At 41.6% G+C, this 27,662-nt stretch overlaps 1 protein-coding gene across 1 annotated transcript in view; it reads right to left on the bottom strand.

Moving 5' to 3' along the window:
- Positions 1–2,236: 2,236 nt before the first annotated feature.
- LOC121581271 (unconventional myosin-IXb) overlaps positions 2,237–27,662 on the bottom strand; it is a 58,210-nt gene continuing 32,784 nt past the window's right edge. Inside the window, exons 21-39 of the mRNA XM_041896781.2 lie at positions 27,298–27,615; positions 26,787–26,969; positions 26,286–26,373; positions 23,000–23,112; positions 22,755–22,858; positions 21,054–21,235; positions 11,701–11,808; positions 11,129–11,299; positions 10,875–10,913; positions 9,548–9,659; positions 7,973–8,046; positions 7,681–7,873; positions 7,299–7,427; positions 6,903–7,008; positions 6,423–6,554; positions 6,025–6,148; positions 4,720–4,829; positions 4,379–4,507; positions 2,237–2,764 (exon numbers count right to left, since the gene is read on the bottom strand). Coding sequence (XP_041752715.2) covers positions 4,402–4,507; positions 4,720–4,829; positions 6,025–6,148; positions 6,423–6,554; positions 6,903–7,008; positions 7,299–7,427; positions 7,681–7,873; positions 7,973–8,046; positions 9,548–9,659; positions 10,875–10,913; positions 11,129–11,299; positions 11,701–11,808; positions 21,054–21,235; positions 22,755–22,858; positions 23,000–23,112; positions 26,286–26,373; positions 26,787–26,969; positions 27,298–27,615 — 2,392 coding nt within the window. The 3' untranslated portion in view covers positions 2,237–2,764; positions 4,379–4,401. The remainder of the gene's footprint in view (positions 2,765–4,378; positions 4,508–4,719; positions 4,830–6,024; positions 6,149–6,422; positions 6,555–6,902; positions 7,009–7,298; positions 7,428–7,680; positions 7,874–7,972; positions 8,047–9,547; positions 9,660–10,874; positions 10,914–11,128; positions 11,300–11,700; positions 11,809–21,053; positions 21,236–22,754; positions 22,859–22,999; positions 23,113–26,285; positions 26,374–26,786; positions 26,970–27,297; positions 27,616–27,662) is intronic.

Genomic DNA, 27,662 nt, shown 5'->3' with positions numbered 1-27,662 from the left:
GGGCTGCCTGTGTAAACACAGGCCAAGGTGAACATATCGATCTCACTTTTACAGAATAACTGAGAAAACCCCCCACAAATATGCCCACTAATAACCCTAAATACAATCTTGCTTTCGTTTTAGGTTAATTATTAATGATCAATACATTATATTTCACAACGTACCAGATGTGTAAAAGAAAAAGCCAAACTAAGTGCCGTATTAGTAGTCCATTGCAAACAAGGCACTTGTATAATAGATTTAAATGATTTGGTCCTCGTTACAGTATTGTCCACAGGCAAGACACATCCAAAATACTTGGCTTTAAAATAATGAGATTGTATATGGCTAAAATCAAAGGCACATCTCTTTACTTGGGCCATATTTACACAGGCAGTCCAGTTATTGGCATTAGCCCAATTAGTGAGAAGAATCATCGGAATTAGGCTGCCGGTGTAAATGCAGCCTTTGTGGTTCATGATGTATTGGTACAATAGACTACACTGTGTCTTGTGTTATTCCGTGATGTTTCCTCATTAGAGAACCACAGATGTCTTCTTAAGAGGCATTCAACATCCACAGCAGCTTTGATCATTACACACACACACATTAACGGACATAGGAAAATGTACAGAAAGTGCTTGACTCTTGTTCTTGTTGCCATAATACAGCTCCACTGATTACTCCTGTATTTGAGAGGTATTTCCAGTTCTCAAGATGACTGATGCTGCAATTGTCTGCCCCTGAGTGTTCTGCCCATAGAGATAGTGCCTTCAGAAAGTATTCATACCCCTTGACTTATTCCACATTTTGTTGTGTTACAGCCTGAATTCAAAATGGATGAAATGGATTTCTCACCCATCTACACACAATACCCCATAATGACAAAGTGTAAACATGTTTTTAGAAATGTTTGCTAATTTATTATAAATTAAATACAGAAATATCTAATTTACATAAGTATTCACACCCCTGAGTCAATACTTTGTAGAAGCACCATTAGCAGCGATTACAGCTGTGAGTCTTTCTGGGTAAGTCTCTAAGAGCTTTCCACACATTTGCCCATTATTCTTTTCAAAATTCTTCAAGCCCTGTTAAATTGGTTGTTGATCATCGCTAGATAACCATTTTAAGGTCTTGCCATAGATTTAAGTCAAAACTAACTCGGCCACTTAGGAACATTCACTGTTTTCTTGGTAAGCGACTCCAGTGTATATTTGGCCTTGTGTTTCAGGTTATTGTCCTGCTGAAAGGTGAATTTGTCTCCCAGTGTCTGGTGGAAAGCAGACTGAACCAGGTTTTCCTCTAGGATTTTGTCAGTGCTTAGCTCTATTCTGTTTCTTTTTTATCTTGAAACCCCCCCCAGTCCTTAACGATTACAAGCATACCCATAACATGATGCAGCCACCACCATGCTTGACAATATGGAAAGTGGTACTCAGTAATGTGTTGTATTGGATTTTCCATAAACATAACCCTTTGTATTCAGGATAAAAAGTTAATTGCTTTGCTACATTTTTTGCAGTATTACTTTAGTCCCTTATTGCAAACAGCATGCATGTTTTGGAATATTTGTATTCTGTACAGGCTTCCTTCTTTTCACTCTGTCAATTAGGTGAGTATTGTGGAGTAACTACAATGTTGTTGATCCATCCTCAGTTTTCTTCTATCACAGCCATTAACCTCTGTAAATGTTTTAAAGTCACCATGGGCTCATGATGAAATCCCTGAGCGGTTTCTTTCCTCTCCGGTGACTGAGTTAGGAAGGACGGCTGTATCATTGTAGTGACTGGGTGTATTGATACACCATCCAAAGTGTAATTAATAACTTCACCATGCTCAACGGCATATTCAATGTCAGCTTCTTTTTTTTTTTTTTTTTTTTTTTTACATCTACCAATAGGTGCCCTTCTTTGCGAGGCATTGGAAAACCTCCCTGATCTTTGTGGTTGAATCTGTGTTTGAAATTCACTGCTCGACTGAGGGACCTTACAGATAATTGAATATGTGGGGTACAGAGATGATGTAGTCATTCAAAAATCATGTTAAACACTGGTGGGCCCATGAAACTTATTATGTGACTTGTTAAGCACATTTTTACTCCTGAACTTATTTAGGCTTGCCAAAACAAAGGGGTTGAAATCTTATTGACTCAAGACATTTCAGATTTTCATTTTTAATTAATTTGTACAAATTTCAAAAAATATAACTTCACTTTATGGGGTATTGTGTGTAGGCCAGTGACAAAAAATCTACATTTAATCCATTTTAAATTCAGGCTGTAACAGAACAAAATGTGGAAAAAGTAAAGGTGTGTAAATACTTTCTGCAGGCACTGTACGTATAGACTGTATAATACTATTTCTATTGCTTCTGTGTTGTGCCTTGGCTCAATGTCTTACATCCGCTCTATCAGTCGAAGGACTAGGGTTGTGTAGTAGTGATGCCACCTGTCGGAGGACAATATGGCCCCATAATAGATGTCCTCTAGCCTGGTCCCAGATCTGTTTGTGCTCTTTCCAACTCCACTGCTGTCATTGTCAAGCCATGTTTGGAATGACAATTCAATATGGAGCAAAAACAGACTGGCACCCAGGCTAGTCCTCCTCATCTATGAAGGGGCCGTCCAGGTCTGAGAAGTACCTGCTCCTTGCCTTGGTATTGGGCTGGGGGTTCTGTCCATCTGGTTGGTCTCTGGGGCCTGTAGCTGTAGTTCTTTGGGCCAGGTCAGCAGGCTTAGGAGGGCACTCCTGCCTCTGGCTCCTCCACAACAGGTTCACTCTGCCTGGTGGAGACAAGAGTCTGGATTAGTCTAATAGTAGACAGCCTGGATTAGTCAAATAGTAGCTGGTCCCAGATCTGTTTGTGCTGGGCATGACAATTATAGTCAGAGGAGTTAATATAATATTATACATATAGGCGGTCCCGGGAATCGAAAACCCACTATCCTGGAGTTGCAAGCACAATGCTCTACCAACTGAGCTACAGAAGACTAGTTGGCTAAAGCGCATACAGATCTAGGACCAGATTAGTGTTATGATATGGGGGGTAATTTAGTGTTAGCACACAGTTAGGCAACACACTACCATGACACACTTCCACACTCCATCCCCAGGTGGCAGCACCAACCGGGTAGGGGCTGTGCTCTGCCAGGAAGCCTTGATAAATCCACATGTGCGAGCAATCAGTGGATTGGCTATGTGTGACCAGAGGCCTCTCGGCCTGCCAGTGTTTGGTGTTGTTTTGTGGTAGTTAACCTCTTTAGTTTAGGGATGCCTCCTTGTAGTTTTCTTTTTGTATATAGTTCATTTTTCGGTCACCCTTTTGAACAACAAACAATAATTTGCTTGGACTGGCCAACCAAAAGGTCATGACGGAGCTGGCCCATGATCCTGTTAAGTTTGTTGTCTCCTGGGCACATGTACATACAACACAGTCCTCATATGCTGATTTCTCATCGTCCTCCGGTGATTTTTGAACTTCAACTCCTGTTGAAAAGCGATATCCCAAGTATAAATATGTTTCGAGCAAAATAGTGTTTTTTTATACAACTGCAAACTTCAAAGAGTTGGTCTGATGGTGCCCGCTGATGTCATCGGCCTCCCCCTTGCTTGAGGAACAATAGAGGAGCAATAGAGAACAAAAGACGAAAAGGCCCACCTCCCCACTTGTGCCATGTCATGAGGCACCTGGACCACCTATTGACCTTTTGTTAAGCAAATCAGGGGTTAAATGAGGTGAAAAGGAGATTGGAGTAGGACTTTAAATCAGGTTACAGACCAGTTAACTAGGCCTAAGACCCCTAAACTTAGCGAGGGGAACAATATTAGCAGGCTAGTTAATCGGTTTCGTAACACTTGTACAACAGGGACTGGCTGATAATCTGGCTGCTCGTGATACTAATACAAAAAGTCAGTCAGAAATGAACAAAGCAGAAAATACAGTAGAGCAAGCACACACCCTGAAATACCATTGTAACCGGTAAATCACGTACCTGGTTACACAAAACTGGCACTAAATGTATGCAGACCCACTTTACAACTAGCTACTGTAGAAGGTGGCATCTTAACAGGGAATCCACCACTTGTTTCTTAAAATCTCTCCCCTAATATAGCCAGGAGTCGCTAGTAGGAGTTGGGTAAAACACAAACGGATATGTCAACCATGCTACTTCCAATGCACCAGTGGTAGAAAACAAGACTTTGTGTTACAGCCTGGCATAAGAATCTCATAGAAGTGCAATCACAACGCAATTATTAGGTTTTTCTTGTTTTCTTAAGAAATTTCTAAGTAACTACCTGGGCTGTAAAATAATGTGTTACCGAAAACAAACAGTTGAAAAGAATTGAAGTGAATGAAGGCAGAGGATGGTGAAGGCCAACTGTACCTCTCTACTGACCTTCTGTGTCTAGGCTCCTCACTCTATCCTACACACAGGCTCTCTGAGCTGACAGACAACGACAATCTGGACTCTGAGTCGTCAAAGTTCTCCTGCTCCATCTCTGGCAACCTGCACGCCAGCTCCTCCCTGCAAACACACACAGGAACCCATTAACACAGGTAACAAACAGTATATGGTGCTGAGGCAAAAGCCAAGAGCTTCTATTGTACCACTAAGACAGTGTCTCTGAATACATTTCTGGGACTGCCTCTAACACACTGACAGCTTCTACTGCGTTAGCGTTCCTCTTTAACACATCTGATTCACAGTGAACTAGAGGAGTCTGTCTCTATACTCACTTCTCCTGTTTGATGGATTTGATCCTCTCGATGAGGGTCCTCTCTGACTCCGACGGGTTAAGATTGTCCATTTGAGGTACGTCCAGCTCTGATGAAGGTTTCTCTAAGATCTGCAGATATATAGTATATGAGTCAATATAACAGGCACCAGACAAGAAGACAAACTCTTTTTGGGGAACGTGGGAACCGTATTCCCAAAGTGAAATTCCCAGTGGGAATGGAAATTGGATCCCACAGTGATCCATATTCTCAGATGTATTACACACAGAGTATACCAAACATTAGGAACACCTCCCTAATATTGAGTTGCACCCCTCCCCCTTTTGCCCTCAGAACAGCCTAAATTCTTCGGGGAATGGACTCTACAAGGTGTCGAAAGTGTTCCACAGGGATGCTGGCCCATGCTGACTCCAATGCTTCCCACAGATGTGTCAAGTTGGCTGGACTGTCCTTTGGGTGGTGGACCATTCTTGATACACACGGAAAACTGTTGAGCATGAAAAACCCAGCAGCATTGCAGTTCCTGACACAAACCGGTGCGCCTGGCACCTACTACCATACCCCGTTCAAAGGCACTTATATATTTTGTCTTGCCCATTCACCCTCTGAATGGCACACTTACACAATCCATGTCTCAATTGTCTCAAGGCTTAAAAATCCTTCTTTAACCTGTCTCCTCCCATTCATCTATACTGATTGAAGTAGATTTAACAGGTGACATCAATAAGGGATCATAGTTTTCACCTGGTCAGTCTGTCATGGAAAGAGCAGGTGTCCTTAATGTTTTGTACACTCGGTGTATATCAAGCTTATAAAGTATGTTGTAAACATGTCATTGATCTAGGGTTGCAAAATTCCAGCTTTCCCCCAAGCTCCCTTGTTTTTCCCGGACGATTTCTCAGAAACCTGGAAACGTTTTCAGAATTTTGCAACCCAATTGATCACCATACAATGTGATATCAAAGCAATGTTATGCTGGAACCACAGCGTTCTTCCAGTGTTATGTCTACAGTGTGACATGGTAGTGACAGTAATGTTCTTACAGTTTATGGCTACAGTGTGACAAGGTAGTGACAGTAATGTTCTTACATTGTTATTTCTACAGTGTGAAACGGTAGTGACAGTCATTTGTTATTTTATTATTAGGATTCCTATTAGCTGTTGCTAATGCAGCAGCTACTTTTACTGGGGACCACACAAAACATGACATAATACAGAAGATTAATAGACAAGAACAGAACTACATACATTTAAAATACGAATAATATAAATAAAAAAGGTCCTGTACTAATGTAATGTACTTACAGTGTTCTGTCTCTTGAGCTTCAGCTGGTTGACGGCCAGGGCCTCAGCGAACTCCAGCTCTGTGATCTCCTGCATCTTCTCAGTGTACCGTCTAAACTGTTCTGAGATCAGGATCTCCACACACCTGGGGGGAGAGGAAAGGACAGGGGTTAGGTCTTCTTACAACAAGAATGCTTACTAAGGACTACATCTTAACTTGAGATATGCACCTGTAACTACAACTTAAGCGCAAACATCACATCAGTGCATTGGCTGTACATGGAAGTGAGTTACAGGTGTTTCTCACATTAGGATGCCACTAACAATAAAATGTGTTAAAAAAACGCCCTAAAATAACTACATCAGCCCTCTCTGATTACAATACTACATTAGTAGTAGTAGTAGTAATGTTGTCTCACATGGTTATCTTGGAGATGTCCTTCATGCCGAGGAAAGGGTCTGTGGTGTCAGGGGTTCGCAGGATGCAGGGGGCAAACACTATGGCCAGGGAGTTAGCAGACATCCGGTTGTGCTCTTCCTCCTTTGCCACTCTAGAGGAAGGAAATATCCATCAGTCTGACACAACAGGTCTATTATCATCCAAATACATACTGTAACATGGTTAACCTGTCATGTGGCATAATCAGGGCACAGAGTTTTTCCTGGTCAAGTGTGATTAGGAAACACTCAGGGACCTAAGGAAAAACTCAAGGCCCAAAGCATAGCATGAAAGCCTTTGTATGGAAGATGGAGGATTGCTACTATCAGTCAACATAAATCAGCCAACATGAATGGCGACGTACTGTACAGGTTATTGAGTGATGTGAAAACGAGTGATAAGTAGAAAGACCATTATACCCATAGAGATAAAACGGATCCATCTCTCTGCTGCTACCTACCTGACCAGGTGAAAGACCAGCCTCTCCAGAGTGTTGAAGTTAGCAGGGGGGAGCTCGTCCAGTTTCTGGTAGACCGCACGCAGCTGTTCAGATTGCTCTGGCAACTCTGCACATGAAATGACAGTGTCAAATACTTTGACATACTACTAAAGTACTTCAGGTGTCTAATTTAGCTTGATTGGCGTGCAGGGTGGACGAAGGACTATTCTATTGAATCCAGTGTATTTGGCAAGCTAAATCCAGTGTACTTCAAGTATTTGAAATTGATTTCTCCGGCATCTCTCTTAATGAAAAACACAAATGGAAAGATACTTCTTGAACCTCACATAACAACTCATTTTCTTTTTTTTTTGCTACGCTGTGCCCTACTGAACACAGCCCACCAGACAGACTCACCCACAGCGAGCAGGAAGTCGTTGTAGAGGCTGAAGGTAAGGAGGGGCTCAGGCAGCTCTCTGAGCCAGCGTTTCACCAGACCTGTCACCGTGTGGATGGAGTAGTTCTCAAGAGCTACCCTCTCTGGGTCTGACAACAAATACATTTGTCCTGTGTTAGTTTTTTTTGTGATAAACATTTTACTAATAAATTGATGAATGTAGAATTGAAAAACAAACATTACTTTGTGGTAAATGCTGCAATTACCAGTATACTACTATAGTGCGTGAATGTAGTGCCTTTATTGATTGACCAACAATTAGTACAGTTGAATACAATAAAAAAAGGTTTTGTTGATTGTACTAAACCAAAAGGACATTCAGGGTTAAGGTAGAGGTCTTACTGGTCCCCAGTAGCTGGTGCAGTTCCCTGGCGTGGCAGGCAGAGCCAGACTTGCGGTAGATGCCCTCTGTGTACAGACCGTTCAGCTCCACATGCTCCAGCATAATCTGTACCACCATTGGGATTGGGTAGGTCTTACTGGTCAGAACACACACCTGTACCCCAAAGTGCAGATGGCCAGGTACCCCATCGTTCTAACACACAGACATAGACGCACACTGGATCAAACAATAGTCCAGACAAACTTTACTTGGTAAACTTTAAAAACACTTGACCACTGTAGCGCTGCTTACCAGCCTGGCGCATCGTGTTGAGCAAGCGTTGATGATTTTGGAGAGGCATTTCTTGTGACATATCAATTTGCAAGCTAAACGACCGAACAGGGGAGACAAGAACAAAATAGTAAGAAGAAATGTGGAGTCTGTTCTGATGTTCTAATTCGGGGTGATGACAGCGAAGCTGCAAGCTAATCTATTGTTTTGACTGGAAATCTTATTTTTTCTTATATTTTTCTTCCACCTTTGTCACAATATCTCAATGCCCAATTGGTTAAAACAAAGTATACTTTGGCAATACACATGCAAGTGACACTTTCCTACGGCATAATTCCATGTTCATGTCCCTGGTCTTTTGAATGGGCTTGACGATTATATCATAAAATTCATGAAAATGCGGTCATATTGTAGTGTATACGCCGGGAGTCAGGAAACAGGTGCAGAAGTTGATTTTAATATAGAACCGAAGCAAATGAACAAACATAAGGAGCGTACATGACGTGCGAGAAAACAATAACACCTAGTGACTGAAGACAACAGAGGGCTAAATAAAAGGGGAGTAATCAAGGAGAAAATGATGAGCAGGTGTGCGCAATGATGGCTGCCAGGACCTGTTGTTAGTAGACCGGCGACGTCGAGCGCCAGATGGAGGGAGCAGGAGTAGGCGTGACACATATAAAATATATTTCAAAAAATATTTGTGGTTTTGGATAATAATATGCCATTTAGCTAACGCTTTTATCCAAAGCGACTTACTGTCGTGTGCATACATTTTTACGTATGGGTGGTCCCGGGGATCGAACCCACTATCCTGGCGTTACAAGCACCATGCTCTACCAATTGAGATACAGAGGACCACATTTATTTCTGCCAGATGCCTTAATCTTTTTGCACTAAAGACCATTGCGCTACATTTTTGCCCATTTGAAGACCATTCAAAAAGCCTATAAAATTAAAACACTACAAGGCTACTTGCCGTGTCAGTTGCATAGCGTATATCTCTAATAAGCATTCAAAGTCTAAGGCTCCGCCGCCCAGTTTAACGAAACTATAGGTTTTCGGGGGGGGGGGGTGATTATTGAAATACAGTTTGAAGAGGTAGGGTTTCAGATGTTTTCGGAAGATGGGCAGGGACTCTGTTGTCCTAGTTTCAGGAGGAAGCTGCTTCTACCATTGGGGTGCCAGGACAGAGAGCACGCGATCACCAACACTTGACAACTGAGGAGTGGAAAAACATTGCCTGGTCTGACGAATGCTGTTGCGTCATGCTTATAACAGAGTCAGGATTTGGCGTAAGCAGCATGAGTCCATGGACCCATTCTGCCTGGTGTCAATGGTACAGGCTGGTGGCGGTGGAGTACTGGTGTGGGGAATGTTTTCCTGGCACATGTTAGGTCCCTTGATACCAATTGAGCAACAAACGTTTCCGACACCTTGTAATCCATGCCCCGAAGAATTCAGGCTGTTCTGGAGGCAAAGAGCGGGGTCTGACCCGGTACTAGATGGGTGTACCTAATAAACTGGTTCTTCTATGTTCTAATTTTATGTTCTAAGATGGTGAACAACAGAGAGTGTTATCTGTAGGCTACTCACCGCTGCACATGTAGGCCTTCTCCATGCCCCAGATGTAGGAACCACACAGGTCACAGGACTGCATGATGTTCACCTGGTACGTGCTGAACATGTGATCTAGAGGGCTGTTGGGCTTGAAACAGCATAACACACATCAGATAGGGAGAATAACAAGTGTGCGTATCTCCACGCAAATCTCAGACCTTGCGTACGAACAACTTCTAATGGTTGATCAACTGTATTGGAAGCAAATATTGTTCTTTGGGGGAAATGGTGGTGTTTGATGTACAGGAATTATAATAACAATAGGCTAATAAAAACATTAAAATGTAGCGCTAATGATAAAACAGATGAATTTGCCGTTGGTAAGATAATCGCATAGCAGCATGTCGCCTAATATATTTATTTTACTTTTATTATATAGGCCTAAATCATAATCATATTGCAGGGCATGTCTCTCCTTTTCTGACATGACTGGTTTATTCCCACTCCACAATAAATATTAGGCTACCATTTATCCATTGCTCATTCAATAGCCAACCATGCTCGAAGGTAAATAGACCGTTAGCAGTATGGGTAGGCTACAGTATTGCTGTGCGATAGGAGCGTGACATAATAGCCTATTTAATCTCAGAGCCTATACGAAGGCAGGAGATAGAAACACAATCATGTATTGATTAACAAAATATTGAACAACAATTCATATTTTTCATAGAAGTGTGAGCAGCATTTACTTTTAAATTGTTCAATAGACAATCAATCTTGCAGAATGCACTTGCTATAGGCGGCATTTATTTTTTGTTTAAAAAAGTCCCTGCAAAAGGTCAAAACATTCTGGCCACACCTCTACAGAAATGTGATCAAAATTGCCATTGCACTTTCTTTTAAACTGTCATGGCCCAATTCCAACATCTCCAAATCATTCAGCAAATGAGGGAGTTTTTGTTACCATAAAAGGTGAATGGAGGGCGTTTTCCAGGCAGGGTTGTAACGCTTGTTCACGAGTGTATTTAGGAATGTAGTGAAGTAAAAGTAAAAGTTGGCAAAAATATAAAAAGTAAAGTACAGATACTCAAAAAAACTACTTAAGTAGTACTTTCAAGTATTTCTACACCACTGCTAGAAATATAGTATGGCTCTGATTTATCAATGAAAACGTGTGTATATGTTGCGTGCGACAGTTTGCTAAATTCCAATAATTTGTTGTGCACGTAAATCCTAGAATCTCCACATGCCAGAATTTAGTGAGAAATGTATGCACGATTAATAAATGAGGCCCCTGGACCATTAATCTGGGTTTACTTAGACAGTGCTATTCAGGAGGTTATCATCAGACAATTTAACTTACACATTTGCTCTTTTTCCCTCTCTTTGTCTTTTTCAGGGTCTGCAACACATTGAAAAGTAGATCAGACGTAGAACAATTGCACATCTGTGAACCTCTTAAAATTACACATACCGCTCTTTTAAACTTTCAAAAGTGTATACTGCTCAAAAACAATGTAAAAAACCAAACTGTGTTGCGAGCGTGTGTGTGTATATGTGTGCGCATATATCTTTGTATGTGTGTTAGTGTGCGTTTGTCTGACTATTCAGAACTACCTTGACCGGCCCAGCCTCCGCTCGTTTGATCTCTCCCCGTATGAAGCCATCCAGGACGGACTGGAACAAGTTGACCACCGACTTGACCTCAGTCTGCTGCTTGGCTTCGGCAAGACTGGACACCCGGTTCTGGTAGCCCTTCAACAAGCCCTTGTAGCTGATGTGGGGCTTCTGTTGGGAGAGGACACAGGGGAGAGGACAGGGTTAATGAAGAGTGTGGGGGTGATATGATGTACAGTACAGCACATCCCAAATCTTTACACCGGTGCTGTGCCAAGAAACACTGAGAATAAAGAAATAAAAACCTGTACACAGTATTTGCTGCTCCAAAGTGCTTTATAAAGCACTTATCGTGTGTACTCCTGGCCCTAACCAAGCCCTATATACTATTGATTTGGCATCCTTCTCAGGCAGTGAATGCCAATCTATTTTAAAACCAGTTTCAAGACACCCTTTCAAACTTGGTTAATTACCCCCATGCATAGTTCCTTATCAAAATACCTAGAGCTCCATAAAACAAATCTCTGTTCAAGGTGCCCAGGTCAGTCCGGTGGATAGACTTGTATACTCACCGAGACGGAGTACATGCCCTTGATGGTCTCTCTGAACTGCATGGTGGCTGTGAGAAAGATGCTCTCTGTCGCTGACAGCTCCTTTGCCCTTGTACGCAGCTCATTTACCTGGAGTGATGGTGGGTGTGAGAAGTTACATGTATCTCTACATTATCTCTCATTATCTATCATTCGGGGCAGACTGTGTTTAGATCCTCTGACAAGAACTGGTAACAGTCGGTATGTTCTAAAGATGCAGTGCATGAACATGCGAGTAACAAAGCACGTTATTAGGGATTTATTATTCTCTTAGATTGATGGGATGACTAACTTAGAAGGAGTGCATTCTTGACTGGGCTAATGTAGGTTGTGACACCTGGGGAGGCTGTGATTGATGTGAAGGTCTGTTTTAGTGTGTAAGGTAGGATAAGGATTGTGTCTTCAAATGCTAGACTATAATGGTTCTTTGTGAGCTGTAAGTCTTCCTTTGACATGGGAGTGATGTCTAGGGGAGCTGGCTCTTCTCACTATGATGGGTTGTTGTGATAATCTTGTGCCTGGCTGTAGTGTGCAACAAATGGCGCCGAGGAGATGAGACCAACCCCATGAACCTAGGATTGGCTGAGAAACTTTAAACCACGCTCAAGTCTTTACTCTAATTGGCCAGCAGAGAAGTGGGAAACTTTCTGTCAGGGTATTTGGGTATTGTTTCTGAAAACAATGTGTTAGTTCTCTGAGAATGCCCTGCGTGGTATTACAGTGGACCCGTATATACGAAACATAATATTTACCATTGAAGGTTTTTGCATTAATTAAAATAACTAGTATACCTTAGAAGTCGTCTTGACCTCTTTTGTTCCTAATGCCAGATTTGAATTGACGCAACTTTGACAATTGGTGACCCCGACGCGATCTGGTAGAAGGGACTTTGCTGGGTAATGTCCGGCACATTTGGTCAACTCTTTCATCGAACCGTATGTTTCACAAACTGCCCGGGCTTCTAAAAAGGTAAGCAGATACCTGTTGTTAAATAACCAAAGATCTGCACATTGGCTTTATCCAAATTAATTTTGTGAAACAACTGTCTGATGTAAGTGAACTAAATTATGAAACTATTATGAGTAGATAAGCACAATATTGTGACATGCAAGCCTTTGGTAGATGTGATGTTTAAACCTTGGTACCGTAGAGTATTGTTTCACCGGCACGTACCAGAAGCCTAGGTACGGATAGGATCGGGAAATAGTACTGAAGTCTCCAGGCTAGGATCACCAGGGGTGAGAACTGGATGACACAGGGAATTATTGGCTAAGGGCGTTGGCTACTGACACATATCCAGAAGAGATATGGCTAGGATCAGAGGAGCGCCAAAAATTTTAGTTGAGTATTGTTTCTGAGACACATATCCAGAAGAGATATGGCTAGGTTCTGAGAAAATACTGAAGTCTCCAGGCTAGGATCACCAGGGGTGAGAACTGGAGATACAGGGAATTATTGGCTAAGGGCGTTGGCTACTGACACATATCCAGAAGAGATATGGCTAGGATCAGAGGAGCGCCAAAAATTTTAGTTGAGTATTGTTTCTCTGACACATATCCAGAAGAGATATGGCTAGGTTCTGAGAAAATACTGAAGTCTCCAGGCTAGGATCACCAGGGGTGAGAACTGGAGATACAGGGAATTATTGGCTAAGGGCGTTGACTACTGACACATATTCATCGAGATATGGCCAGGATCAGAGGAGCGCCAAAATTTTAATTGAGTATTGTTCCCTTGACACATATTCAGAGAAATATGGCTAGGTTCAAGGAAGATACTGAAGTCTCTGGACCACAAATGGTGGAACCGTGAGATACAGGGATTAATTGATTAAAGTGTAACGTTGTGGCACATATCCACTGAGATATGGCTAGGATCATAATGGCCACTTAAATTTTAGATAGTGTTACGCTACTGACACGTATCAGAAGGCTAGATACGGATAGAGTCAGGGGGACACTGGGTGTTGTTGTATGCATGAGTGCGCGAATGATCACAGACGAAATAAAATAATGAATAGGGGTTATTAAAAATAATAAACTGGTATATTAAGACGTTTGTGGCTGCCCAAACGGTATAATTTGGGAATACATGTTGGGTATGTGGTTGCTTAAACCATATAACCCGTTAGAAACAATTGGGAACATAAAGCTAAAGTGATGAATTGTGTGACTGAACTAGAACGTTTGAATGGATATTTGAAATATAACATTTGGTGTTTTACATAGCATAATACTGCTTTTGAAATAGTTATGTCGAAGCAATTTGGTTTATTATTTGATGTAATGTTTGACGTTTGACCCTGTAAAATACTGCTTAAACAATTAGACTGAAATAATTCGGTTTTACGTTTAAATATAAACGTGCACCAACTTTAACTAATTAGGTGGGAATTATTTGATTTAATAAATGGACTGGAGTACTTTGAGTAACGGCGGAATATTGGAGGCGCGCTGGGACGAGAAGCAGCTCCTCACAGCTCCTCAAAAAGGTAGAGTTGCGAGGGGAGGGGCTGGAGAGAGCGAAAGTGTGGCTTTGGAGCCAGAAAAGAATGGCAGTTGACTGGGAACGCATGTGGGTATCTGACGAGAGGGTGTTCTAAACTTGCTCACCGAACGCAGACGTGCGTTGGGTGAGAAAGTAGAGAATATTCACATTTGCGTTTTTGGTAATTTGGCAGACGCTCTTGTTTAGAGCGATTTATGGGAGCAATTGGGGTTGAGTGCCTTGCTCGAGGGCACATCGGCAGATTTTTCGCCTGGTCGGCTCGGGGATTGTAATCGGCGACCTCTCGGTTGTTGGCGCGGCGCTATTGGTCACTAAACTGCCAGCCGCCCCATATGAGTTTAAAGATTGGGGTGTTGTTGGATAATATGATGGCGGAATAAACTGACCATAAGTAATGTTGTTTTAGACGTAATGTGTAATATAGTACAAAACAAATAGAGGGTTAAATTGAACTAATTATCATGGTAGAGCTAACGTAGTACAGTGAGGGAACTTCATTTTGTGTCAGAGGGTAAGATGAGATCATTAATAGTACTATTGGTGGAAATCTATTTATCATTTCAAGGCATGGAGTAACAATCTGCATTTATGAGTGTAAATTCCACGGCTGATGTGTTGATTGAATGGGTACGATGAGTATTTGGTTTGGTAATGTTGAATGGACTATTTGTAGCGAGCGTGTTTAGAGGTTAAATAGAAAAACTAACCTATTCAATAGGGAATAAGAGAGAGAGAGAGTTTCTTGCTGAGGTGAAAGCTACTGCGATTTTCATTTGGTAACGTCACTTGCTCGATGAACTGGGAGTAGTTACTTTGAGAGCATCGCAGATGGTGTGGAGTGACTGGCGATGTCCCTGGTTCGAACACAGGTAGGGACAGTAGACAAAGCTTTCGTAGTGGGGCTATATACATAGATTACTATGTGGATTGTGAAAGGTTGAATTAGATAGCTTAAATAGAAGTATTCTAGAAAAGTCTATGAAAAATATGTTATAAGGTTACCATGCGCTCTCCCCGAAGGAGCAAGGGGAGGGTGAAAGACAGTATAGTTCAAATGTCATTAAGCGTATGCTGACCAGCGATTGCAAGTATTTGTTTTATTAATTAGGGCGTAATCAGAGAGAACAGTTAAATAAATTGAATAGTGAACTGAAATGGGTTAGCGGAAAAGTACAGAATAATTGGACGATTTTAAAACAATAATTTATTTTGGTTAGGATGAAAGTATGCATTGGCTGTTGTGGTGGGGAATAGCGCCAGCCTGTAGTGGGTTATGGATTTGTTACATAAACTTATATTTTAAATTAAAGTGATGGAATAGGCTACAATTATAACATTATCAGAAAGAATACACAATATAATGTGAAATAGTTATTACAAGTATTATTGATAGTTATTACAGTTATTATCATTGATCCAGTAATGATATAAGGATAGTAGAGGAAGGCAGGGGATTTAATCTCATTTAGGGAAGTTATATTAGGAAGAAAATACAATTAAATGAGGGAACATTTGATGTAACCATGATTGTATTGGCTAAAGACTCAAATATGACATTTACAGGGAGGATAGGAACAATAGAAGGGAAGACAGGTTTTCCTAGGGGGTTGAATAAATAATTGATAAATGGATCATTTGAGATGAGATCACATGTAGCAGAGTTAGGGTAATCAATTAAATAATCATTGTATACTCGAGGAATTTTGAGTGGTTTAATGAATTAGATATGAGGAATTAGAATGATACAAACAATTATTGATGGGTTAAGACTGGGGATATCTATCATGTTTTGTGTGTACTACCATCTTTAGATTATAACTAGGAGAAAGAGATTAACTCATCTCAGTTAGGCAGAATTTAGGTCATAAAAGTGAGCTATCAAATTGAGTGAGGCCTGGCTATTTGTGATTGTTGTTTTTCAAATTGGGTTAAAATGGGTTCACAGAGCCAGAGGCTGTACAGAGAAATGTGGAGCCCCATGTTGCCCTAGTGAAAGAACATTCAGAGGAATGGTTACTAGGTAAATGGATAAAACAAGGGAAAAACATTACTGATTAGCAGAATACACCAAATGGGGATCAGTATGGCCACTCCACTGGGAGATATAGAAGAAAGATAAATTGGAGAGCAAAAGCCCAGCCCAGTGTCCATCTGGAGATACATTTTAACGGATGACAGGAAGAGATTTTCTTAACTCAGGAACAGGAGGCTGAGTTAGAAGCAATTCCGTTCAAATTATGGTCACAAGGACAGCAGATGTAGGACTAATTAAGGGGGTAGCTCCAGTACAAGTGATTCCTCGATTCGATAATAGACCATACCAAAAGCAATATACTATGTAACCAGAAGCAATAAAAGGGATAACACCTACATTTGAGCATTTACTTAAGGGAGAGGTGATAATTCCTGGAGATGAGGTACAATGAAACTCTCCAATATTTCCTGTTAGAAAGGAGGCACCTAGCGCCGACTGGAGGATGGTCATGGACTTACAGTTAGTTTAATAGAAATATCATTCCCAGAGTTCAATGTGTACAGATCCACATACAATGCTGAACCAATTGAAACCAGAGAACTCCTATTTTACAGTGATAGATTTAGCTAATGTTTTCTTTAGTATCCAAGTTCATCCGGATAGTCAGGGGTGGTTTGGCTTTACTTTTCAGGGAAGGAAATGGACTTAGGCTAGGATACCTCAAGGCTACTCAGAAAGTCTTACAATCTTAGACCAGGCTATAACTAAGACTTTGGGAAAGTTTGAACCTAGGGAAGGAAGCAAATGTTAGTTTATGTAGATGATATTCTATTGGCTAATCCCACTCAGGAGGGATGTAAGGAGGGATACAATCCAATTGTTAACCTTCCTGGCAGAACTGGGACACAAAGTGAGCAAAAAGAAACTTCAACTTTGGTAGAGCGAGGTCATTTACCTAGGACACACTATAACACAGGAGGGGCGAATGTTAAATTCATCCAGGAAAACTGCTATATTTAAATGCTAAAACCGTTAAAACAAAAAACAAATGATGAGCTTTTTGTTAATGATAAAGTGCTGTATAGTTTAATAACTCCATTATGTACTGCATACGGGTAAATTAAGTGATCTTATCTATGAGAAGGCAATGGTAGCCCATGGTAAAGTAATTTGGAACTCTAAGGAGGCATACATACATCAGGGATGTTATCCAAATGGTAGAGAGTAACGAGGGATATGACATTGGTAGTGATTTAAAGATGAAGTTTTTTGGTGGGCTATTAGATATAACTGGGTTAATCATAAACATAAAGATTTTTATTCTTTGTTGCTAGACAGAAGACTTAGGTGACTTAAAAAATAGACTTGTCATGTCCAACAATTAGTCTTCAGGTCAAGCCCGGGAGAGCCTGGGTAGAACAGAGTTTGAACTAAACATGAGTGTTTTTACAAGATAAGAGATTGAATGATTGGATTACTAATTGATTCTGAACTGGATGAAAGTTGAATTTAGATGCCATAAAAGACAAAGGAAGTGGGAGGAGCAATAAGGAAGCAAAAGATAATCTAAAAAATGATAGGCATGGCAATAGGATGATAAATTATATAGGGAATGGTTTAGAAAGGTGGTAATATTGACACATGGGCAAATCATGTGTCAAAGAGGGGGAGTGATAGGATTAAATAATATTGATAGGATTAAATAAAAATACTTAAAAAGAAAAAACAACAATAGAAATTGAGAGCTCAACATGTATGTGTGAAGATAGTTTATTAACCACACCCGTATGTCAGAGGTTTTGTGCCCCACAGGTGAACTAAAGGAGAAGGTGACCCACTCTATCTAACCAGGAGACTGAATCAGGCCTGGCGGGAAGGGCCACACCAAGTACTGCCTTTGCCAGCAGAATAGCTGAGAGATCCATCTGGGTGCATGTCACACACTGTAAAAAAGGGTAAACCCAGCTACACCTGACGAACAAACACAGAGTTAGGAGAAAGATCCGATCACCACAAGGGTCCGGGGTTGGCTCCTTAACGAAGATTCCCTTACCCTGTCTGATCATCCCTGTGTGAGTTCGATAGAAGGTGAAGCAATGGGTTGGCCTCTGGCATCTGACATGTTCTCAGGGCAAGGGTGGGGATTCACAGGTCTCCTGACGGTAGGTAGCTGTCTGATTGTGGGGGCCATATTCCTAACACACTCAAACCCTTCTGATCAGCCGAAAGTAGTAGTAAACCTAAAACAAGTGGATAAAATAATACCTGAGCACAGTATACGAAGGCATAGGAGACAGCTAGACGTAGGGAAAGGGGAAGATTAGGGACTTTAGGGGGAGGACATCACTGTATGTGTGTCGCCATGTACATCCTGGGACTATGTAGTTGCTTATGTCGAGAGCGTGGGGGATGTGTAGGTCTCCGTGCACAGTTTAGGGATAGGTGAAGTATTGTGAAAATAGGGAATTACCAGAAATGGCAGTGCGACCCATAGAAGGGTAGGTACTGTCTGAAAGTCTGAAGTACGCAAAAACAGGTTTATCCCCATGCAAGCCACCTGGGAATGTGGTGAAAGAGTCTTGTAGTAACTTGAACTATCAGTATCCCCCGATAACAAAGTCATTCCGACCTAGGTTGCCTACGTTTGAAGTCTCAGGGGATTCTAATTATTTTCTAGGACTAGTAAGATAGGATACAGAGTAGGGCATCTTAGCTCTGCTCCTACACAGAGAATATCACAACTGAGAGAGAACATGACTAATCTCTCCTTTGTTGCAGCCAGAGGATTGTAGGAACTAAACCAGGCCCGTGCTGACATCTGATGGTTGTGTGGTGATAACTGATTGTGAACTCAACTACATATGTAAATAAACAAACGTGTCAGAGACTGGTGAGTTGTCACGTAGAAAGTAGGACCTCCTCCGGGATCCTTTGATGAAAGGATCCTTTGATGGGATAGGAGTACCTCGAGAGGTTCCAGAACAATTCAAAGCTAGGAATCAGATCGCAGCTGAGTCTGAATCAAGTATTTTTTGGTGATCAACAATTAATAAAAACATAGGTTGGATAAATTATATTTACTATAGCCAGCAAAGATTTATAAACCACACTTGTGATGCAATAAAGGGATTAGATGAGCAAACAGTGGCAACTATCTTAATGACAAGGCAGAATATAATAGCTTTAGATATGCTTTTGGCTGAGAGGGGCGGAGTTTGTGTTCTGTTTGGATCTATGTGCTGTACTTTCATCTCCAACAATATAGCACCGGACGGGTCAGTGACAAAAGAGCTACAGGGAGTAACTACACTGACTAACAAACTGGCTGAGAACTCTGGTATTGATAGCTCCATAAACGGTTGGTTTGATAACATATTTGATAAATGGAAAACTATTGTTGTGACTATTCTGGGTGAAGTTATAGCTTCTATGGGTATACTTGTTCTTTGTGGATGTTGTCTTATTTCCTGTGTCTGAGGTTTGGTGAGAAAGGAGATGGAGAAGGTGATTTCCCACAGATGGTGAGATAGGGCCCAATCCTGGACTCCAACCAAGGAATTGAGGATATGATCTACCAGGCTTGGTGGAGTGACACTAGAGGGTGTCTAAAGGGGGCCAAAGTATACTTCTCTGTTTGGGTTTTATGTTTTAATAGTCTTATGTTTTGTTTTATTAATCCTGTGTTTTATGGTTTGAAGTTCTTTGATGACTGGTAACAATTTACAAGTGGGGTGTAGATGAACTGAGGGTTTGAATGTTTTTGTATCATTATAGCCTATTAATAAAAGTGTAATTTTTTGTTTGTATTGTATTATAATGAATGACAATCTGTGTTTTCTTATTTTTTGAATCACACCTTATGAGGTGTGAAAAGGGGGGACTATTAGGGATTTATTATTCTCTTAGATTGATGGGATGACTAACTTAGAAGGAGTGCATTCTTGACTGGGCTAATGTAGGTTGTGACACCTGGGGAGGCTGTGATTGATGTGAAGGTCTGTTTTAGTGTGTAAGGTAGGATAAGGATTGTGTCTTCAAATGCTAGACTATAATGGTTCTTTGTGAGCTGTAAGTCTTCCTTTGACATGGGAGTGATGTCTAGGGGAGCTGGCTCTTCTCACTATGATGGGTTGTTGTGATAATCTTGTGCCTGGCTGTAGTGTGCAACAAATGGCGCCGAGGAGATGAGACCAACCCCATGAACCTAGGATTGGCTGAGAAACTTTAAACCACGCTCAAGTCTTTACTCTAATTGGCCAGCAGAGAAGTGGGAAACTTTCTGTCAGGGTATTTGGGTATTGTTTCTGAAAACAATGTGTTAGTTCTCTGAGAATGCCCTGCGTGGTATTACAGTGGACCCGTATATACGAAACATAATATTTACCATTGAAGGTTTTTGCATTAATTAAAATAACTAGTATACCTTAGAAGTCGTCTTGACCTCTTTTGTTCCTAATGCCAGATTTGAATTGACGCAACTTTGACAACGTGAAGGAAAGAGTTAGTGCACCAACTCTGTGGATGCCTATGGCGCCATGTCTCAGTGTTATTAGTACACATGTGAGTGTGTCTATGAGTGATAGAGAGAGATGGTGAATGAATGACTGGGCGATCTTAGTCAGTCAATAACTGCTCTTGAAAAACTCTGAAGACTAGCCTTTAAAGTTGACTAAAACACATCCTAATAAACCAATAGGCTATACAATACTAAGATATCCCCGGTTTGTTCCTTTGTATTTACAATACTCTCAGATTTTTTATAAAACAATATGCAGTTGCAATAGGGCTAACTCCTAAGTCTGCGGTGAATGCCAGGTGAGTGAGACAGGTGAGTGCGAGACCGGTATCCCACCTGGTTCCCCAGGAACTCGTCCAGGTGTTGGAGCTCGTTGGTGTCAGTGATCTCCCGTTCCAGAGAAGCATTCCACTGCTCAGAGACTCGAGTGGCTCTGCTGATCCCGACGGTGGGGTTACGACGCCGCCCGCTGCCCTCGCTCGACAAGGAGTAGGAGTACGGGGAGGAGGCAGAGATGGCTGTAGGTGAGGGAAGGATATGTGTGTGCTTTTAGATAGAGGGGACACGTGGTTGAGATTATACCATTGACCACTAGATGGTAGTAAAGAAGAGACACACGATTTGAAAGCACTAAAATTGTTTCATCATAGCACAGTAATAGGGCTCTATTTTAACAAAACTAACGCAATGGTAAATCTAAAAGCAGGCGGTAGCGCTATATGTTCAGGGGTGTGTCAGAAATATTTTTGCTATTTTCACTATCACAATTATCGGCGCACTTGCTGGCGTTGGCGCGAAAGGGCTGGGTTTTGATGAATAAACAAGTTGTGGGTGTGTCGAGGCTTGGCCACTCACTGGCCAATCAGAACATGCTCCATGGCGAAATATGTTCTTGCTTCAGGTTGTGTATTTACAATCTTTTATGTATTGCCTTGGAATCAACTCCAATTTCAATGTAAGTCCGTTATAGTTTGTTAAATGGCTTACAGAAACTAAATGTAGACCTATCCCATCTTTGCTAAACTTGAACCCATTTTCAGTCCACATTGTTCTAAGTAATTGCATGGCTTCAATAGCATTCACTCTGATATAGGGGCTAGGCCTACTGTAAATTGCCTTATGGCTGAGCATGGACATGCCAAAAAAAAGCAAGATTAAATTCATTATTGATAAGGCCTAAAAAGGTAACGAATAATTCTAATCAAATTCTAAACAAAACAACAACTTGTTTTAAATAGGCTATGTTACACTTACAGGTACCATCATTTCTCCCTTTGGGCATATAATATTAAAACAACACAGACTATGGAGGGTTTTACGCACATCCAAAACGGGACCTGCATGACTAAAATAATGTGGGCTTGCCTACAATGAATAGATAAAAAGGTTAATGTCAGCTCACTGTTTTACTCCTCTCAAACTTGATATTTTAATAAAGCTTTGGTGATTAAGATTTATTTCCAAGCGGTCTCAGGAGTTAAAACCTTTATCAACAGTCTTGACTACTTCGCGATTGCATTCGGCAGACAAAAAAAATCAAAAAATAATTGAGAGGGGAGGCTATGCTTGGCTTTTCATCAAATAAAACGAAATGGGAAAAAACATTAGGTTTTTGGTTCTAAATATGAACATTAGTCTACTCTTGCTCCATGCGCATATGGGCAGTGTGCGTCACAGCTGGATAGGCTGAGTTTCCGCTGTCAAAATTCATGCCATAACCAACTGCGTTACCGCTAAAACCAACTTTTGGTTGGTCTTAAATATCCCTATCAGCGCTGCCTGAAATTAGCACCTTGGATCATATTTTTAAGGACACACCTCAAATATTTCCACCCCGTCCATCTGAGCGAAAGCGAGCTGATATAAGACAGGTAAAATTGCCGAACCTGGCGTTCAGGCTGGAAAATGCCAATAAACTAGTTTTTACATGACGAAATTGCAAAGTAAGGTGCGTTTGACACTAGCGCCACCTTTACGTTTACCGAAAATAGAGCCCTAAAGCTGGAAAGTACAGTGAGCAGTTTACGGGACTACTACCTCCTTTTTCAGATTGTGTATTCTCATTAGTCAGCTTCCCATACTCAGGTGGCTGAGAGTCTTTATTGGGCCATTTCTTCATAATCTTACTGAAAAAGCCAAGCCTGTGGAACACAAAGGGTTAACATTTAACCATGACAAAGAACATAGTATCATCTCCATTCAATATACAGGAAATAACTAAAAAAAACTAATCAATTATGGTTTACAGCCTCCCGTGTCCCGGTTGGCTGAATGGCCTTTACTTCTCAGGTGTGGTCGGCTGGGATTGGCTGCAGTCTTTGATGATTGAGCTCTCATTTGTCTTCATGGCTGGGAGGCTGAACCGTCCCACATCCGTGGTAATATCTGAAGATTTCTGAAACAGAGATAAAACAATTACTGAACATCAAAGATTGTATGACATGAGACAACAACCATGCTGGGGGCAAATCAGATGCATCAGTATTAACCGGTAACATGTAGGGAATGATGGTGCCTAGAAAGTATGAAAATATTGATGAACAGAGATGTCATGCCCTTTCCCCAGTGTCTGTAGGTGTAGCACTAGCACAAAACTCCCAGGCCCAGCCACACCAGTTAGTTAGTTCCAATGATATATACCCTAGATAACGGATAGGGGGTGATGTTTTGAAGCCACTGCACAGCCATATTTGTGCTCCTCCATTGTAAAAAAGATTTTGGAAGCTATAGAAATGCCTTTAATGTCTACATTCGTTTTTTGAGAAGTAATATTCTATTACAGACAACTTAAAGCTAGAATCCTTAGTTGCTACATACATTTTTGGACTTATAAATTAATGATATATACCTATTGATTCTTGAAGAATATACCTTATAAATGCCTCATGAGCTTAGTTCAACTGTCGTACCCCATCAGAATCCAACATAAGCTTTTTTTACTTCAATGTTTGTATACAACGTACATGTAAACAAACACTGTACATCCTCAAAACACGTTTTTTTTTACCACATGGATGGCCAGTCGTTGCATCCATAGCTCTGTCTATGAATTTGAGTGGTTACATTTCTCCAGGCCCATCCCTCTGCTTTTTTATTGTTTTAACTGCGGATTCTAGCTTTAAAGCATTCTTTAAAATTATATTATGTCAAATGAACATAAAAATAAACTATAAAACATATTCCTTTAAGTATAATTTTTTTGGAAAGTACTAATGTTACTGTCCCCACTACAACAAATAAATACCTAAATACATGTATTTTGTCCTTGAAACATTTGATTGAAATACTGTAGAGTACTGCTCCTTCTGAGGAGTACCAATATGGCGGCCGGTGGCTTCAAAGCCTATCATTGACCAATACATAGCATCATCAATCAAGGGTTTGTATAAATCATTGGTTAGTCCCCATTCCCCAGCAGGAGCGCCTGTCTGCTTGCAGCCACCACACCCATAGCCGAGTTCAGTCTCTCCCCCTTCCTTCTCCCTGAAGAGTGCGCTCTTACAGTAAACTCCCCACATGGATGTCAAAGGAATGGACTGGGATAAAGGAATATGGTGGAAACTCCCTCTTAACCCATGTTTACACCTTCAGCAGCATCATGAGCCTAACCTCTGCCTGACCTATGACCTTTTTTGCTGTAGCCAATTGAGCGCAGCAATGAACATCACAGACTACAATATTAGTTATCGTTGTGTATCTTGATTGACACGGACCCATGTGTTATATGAGAGGCTATAGTTTGTAGAACAAAAAAACGATTCTCTCTCTACCAAGAGGGGATACACACAAGGACAACTGTGGAACTAGTCCCATTACTACTCCCATAACATTGAACTTCTATCAATGGGATGTGAACTGTACATGGTTTTGATGATGGTGTTGTCTAAACATTGTGACAAAAAAGGTCAGAAACAAGCTGCAGCAGCCAGAGAGCCATCCAGCCACTGTGTTTAGGTGGCAGAGGATGGTCCATGGTTGTGACTAGCTCTGTTTTCTGGGTCTTTCCCAGGCCTGAAGAAGAGAAGCCAGTATATAGACCCCGCAGAACACTGTAGAACATTGCAGACCCATCCAGCTGGGGACTGTGAGACGAGGTGAGATGAGATCCTGTCTTAACATACACAAAGCCTGCAGTGCATGCACAGCAAGAGAGTAATTCAGCGTGCAGTGCCAGGGCCCGTAGTAGTTTTCCATAGTCAGGCCGGTTGGTACCTGGACCTCAGGTTTGCGTGGACGGATGTCGACCTCTGATTGGCCGGACTGGCCCATGCCACTGACCCCCGGTGGGGGGCTCATGGGGGGGAGGGGGAAGGTCCAAAACTCGCTCTCCAAGGAACTCTTAAGGTTAAACATCAGCCCGCTGCGGGCGTAGGCTAACCGCCGCTTGTGATTGGGCCGCTTGCGGGAGCGCACCCTGACCTATGGTGGCCAGGAGAGGTCAAGAGGCACTGGTGAAGTGAGGTGAGGGACTGAGAGACCCCTCACTGTTCAAGGGTTGTGTTCAGTAGGAACAAAATGGGAAAAATACATTTTGAAACAGGCAGTAGCATGTAGAATTTTCTTAGTTAGAAAGTTGGTTATCAGAAGGTGTACAATGTAAGTTACTTTTAATCCGTCTATCGGAATATTTAAAGACATGGCATATGAGGGTGCAGTGGGTTGGACTCATCAATACATTTAGAAAAAACCTTTACCTAAATGAAAATTTATATTTTCTTTTACTTCATATGTCAATGTTGGGGTGGTGCTGGAGATTATGAATATGAAGTTGAAAATGTTTGAAATGTCCCTTTAAAAATGGGAAATGATCCTCCATCATTAAGACAGTGGATGAATCAAATGCATTATTATTTAAATATTGAAAAAATGTGGGCTACAGATAAAATAGAACAATTGGCATAAAGTATAACAAGCCCAAGAAATATACAGATTTTTTTTTTTTTTAATTAATGATGAGAACAAAAAAGATGGGTATGGATACTGTGGGAACATGTACGTTTGAGCAAGTATGATGTCATTGATGTTTGTTGAAATTGCTGTACGTCTGAGTTGGTGTTTTTTGTCTGTATTCGTCTTTTTTCTTTATGTCGAAGGTTGGGCATTAAGTCCCAGCCAACGTCATGTCTAGTTTAGTGGATCCATTTCTGTAAAATGTTAAGTTGTCTCTTGTCTTTTGTCCCCCCCAAAATATATGCTGAATTTTAGTTTTCCGGTTCTAAAATGTTTTCCCGCTTCGTGCCTACTGACCAGCTGTAGAGTGGGATCCATCCATGTGTGTCAACAGCAGTAGCAGGGGGGTTAGGACATACAGTAACAACACTTCACAAAGCACGTCACATAGCATCTTAGCTACCTGTGTGTGTGTGACATGTAATGAGGCAATAGTGTAATAGAATAACATTAATGACAGTCACATCCAGTATAAGAGACCAGTTCCTCAGTAGCAGAGGGAGAGCTGTGATACGTAATAATGTAATAGTGTAATAGGAATAATGACATTATGAGAGAAGAATACCTCAATAGTACATCGCTACAGTGTAGGAATGAACAGTAGTAGAGTAGCAGTACCTCAGTAATGGAGGAAGAGCTGTCTGAGCCTGACCCTGAGGAGCTGAACTTGGACACGTTGTCCAGCGAGATAGACTTCCATTGGTTCCTGAGTTAAGAGAGAGAAATATGTCAACTGTAAACTCTTTGTTAGAATTCAAGACATTTCTATAAGATACTGATGAAAGATAAATCAGAGAATGGGGAAAGAAAGATAACTTCATGTATATCTACCTAGTGATCCGAGATCATATTGAGGGGGCATTGAAGGGTCTTAACATGTATGGTTGAGAGAAACACTAAGACATGACATAACCAGTGATGTAGAGGTAAGAAAATAGAGGTAAGAACGGCTGATCGCCGTTCGCGGTGAGTAAAGTAACGCCCCCTATACTTTCAATGCCTTTTTCCGCAAAAGGTGGGTCAACACTTGCGCAAAATAAAAAAGGCGCGTAAATAGCGTTTACCCTCCACTACACCACTGGACATAACATTATGATAACATGACATAATATGTCATACTGCAGCAATCCCTCCATGCGTTTATCCCTGGGCCGCTGGATCTCAGGGTTGGAGTCTTCCGGATGTCCTCCCTCCCTCCTGCTCTTCCACCTCTTTGCATGCTCCTTGATGTCCTCCATGTGGGAGTAGCGCTCCAGGTTGCGTGTGTAGTGGGACAGGCTGGTTAACGCCCCTTCTCCGTCCCTGTTAAAAAACATAATATGGATTGGATTTATATAGTGCTTTTCCACCCAGGAAAACACTTTACATTGAATAATAACAGATTCATAGAATATTTTTCAGCAGGTGCTAAAAGCTCTTTTAAAATTTGCATTGGGGTGGGTGGGAGACTGGGAGCTCACTTCATCCATTACCAATATGTAGAGAGCAACCACCTGGGGGATGCCACTGCCATGGCAGCCATTCTGCACCATAAAGCTCACCACACATCAGCTATCACAGTGGATAGGTCAGAGGTGAAGGATGGGGTGAGCAGGACAGAGGTGAGGGATGGGAGAGAATCATACAGTACCTGCCAGCCTTGGGGTCCAGGGGAAGGGAGAGAGGTATGTTGAGAGGAGGCGGAGAGCCTCTACCCTCTCTCTTCTCCGACTCAGTGTTCCTCTGGGTGGCTTCCTGTCTGCTAACCTCTGGGCCTGGTTTGGGGCTCCTATTGGGGCTGTGTTCCAAACTGTGCTGCCTCGTCAGCTCCTTCCTCTCCAGGCTTCTCTGGTGCAGGGTCTGGAGCTTGGGTGGTAGCTTGGGCTTGGACTGGGGCTTGGGCTGGGGCTTGGACTGGGGCTTGGAAGGGAGCTGGGGAGGCGAGGGCTTCTCTCCCTCAGCCTTTGAGCTAGAAGTAGGGTCAGAAATGTGTCCTGGTCAGAAGAACTCAGGGCC

Source organism: Coregonus clupeaformis, unplaced genomic scaffold (assembly GCF_020615455.1).
Source record: "Coregonus clupeaformis isolate EN_2021a unplaced genomic scaffold, ASM2061545v1 scaf0102, whole genome shotgun sequence".
Taxonomy (NCBI): Eukaryota; Metazoa; Chordata; class Actinopteri; order Salmoniformes; family Salmonidae; genus Coregonus; species Coregonus clupeaformis.
Note: the sequence above shows the minus strand (reverse complement) of the source record. Positions and strands in the feature narration are given on the sequence as shown.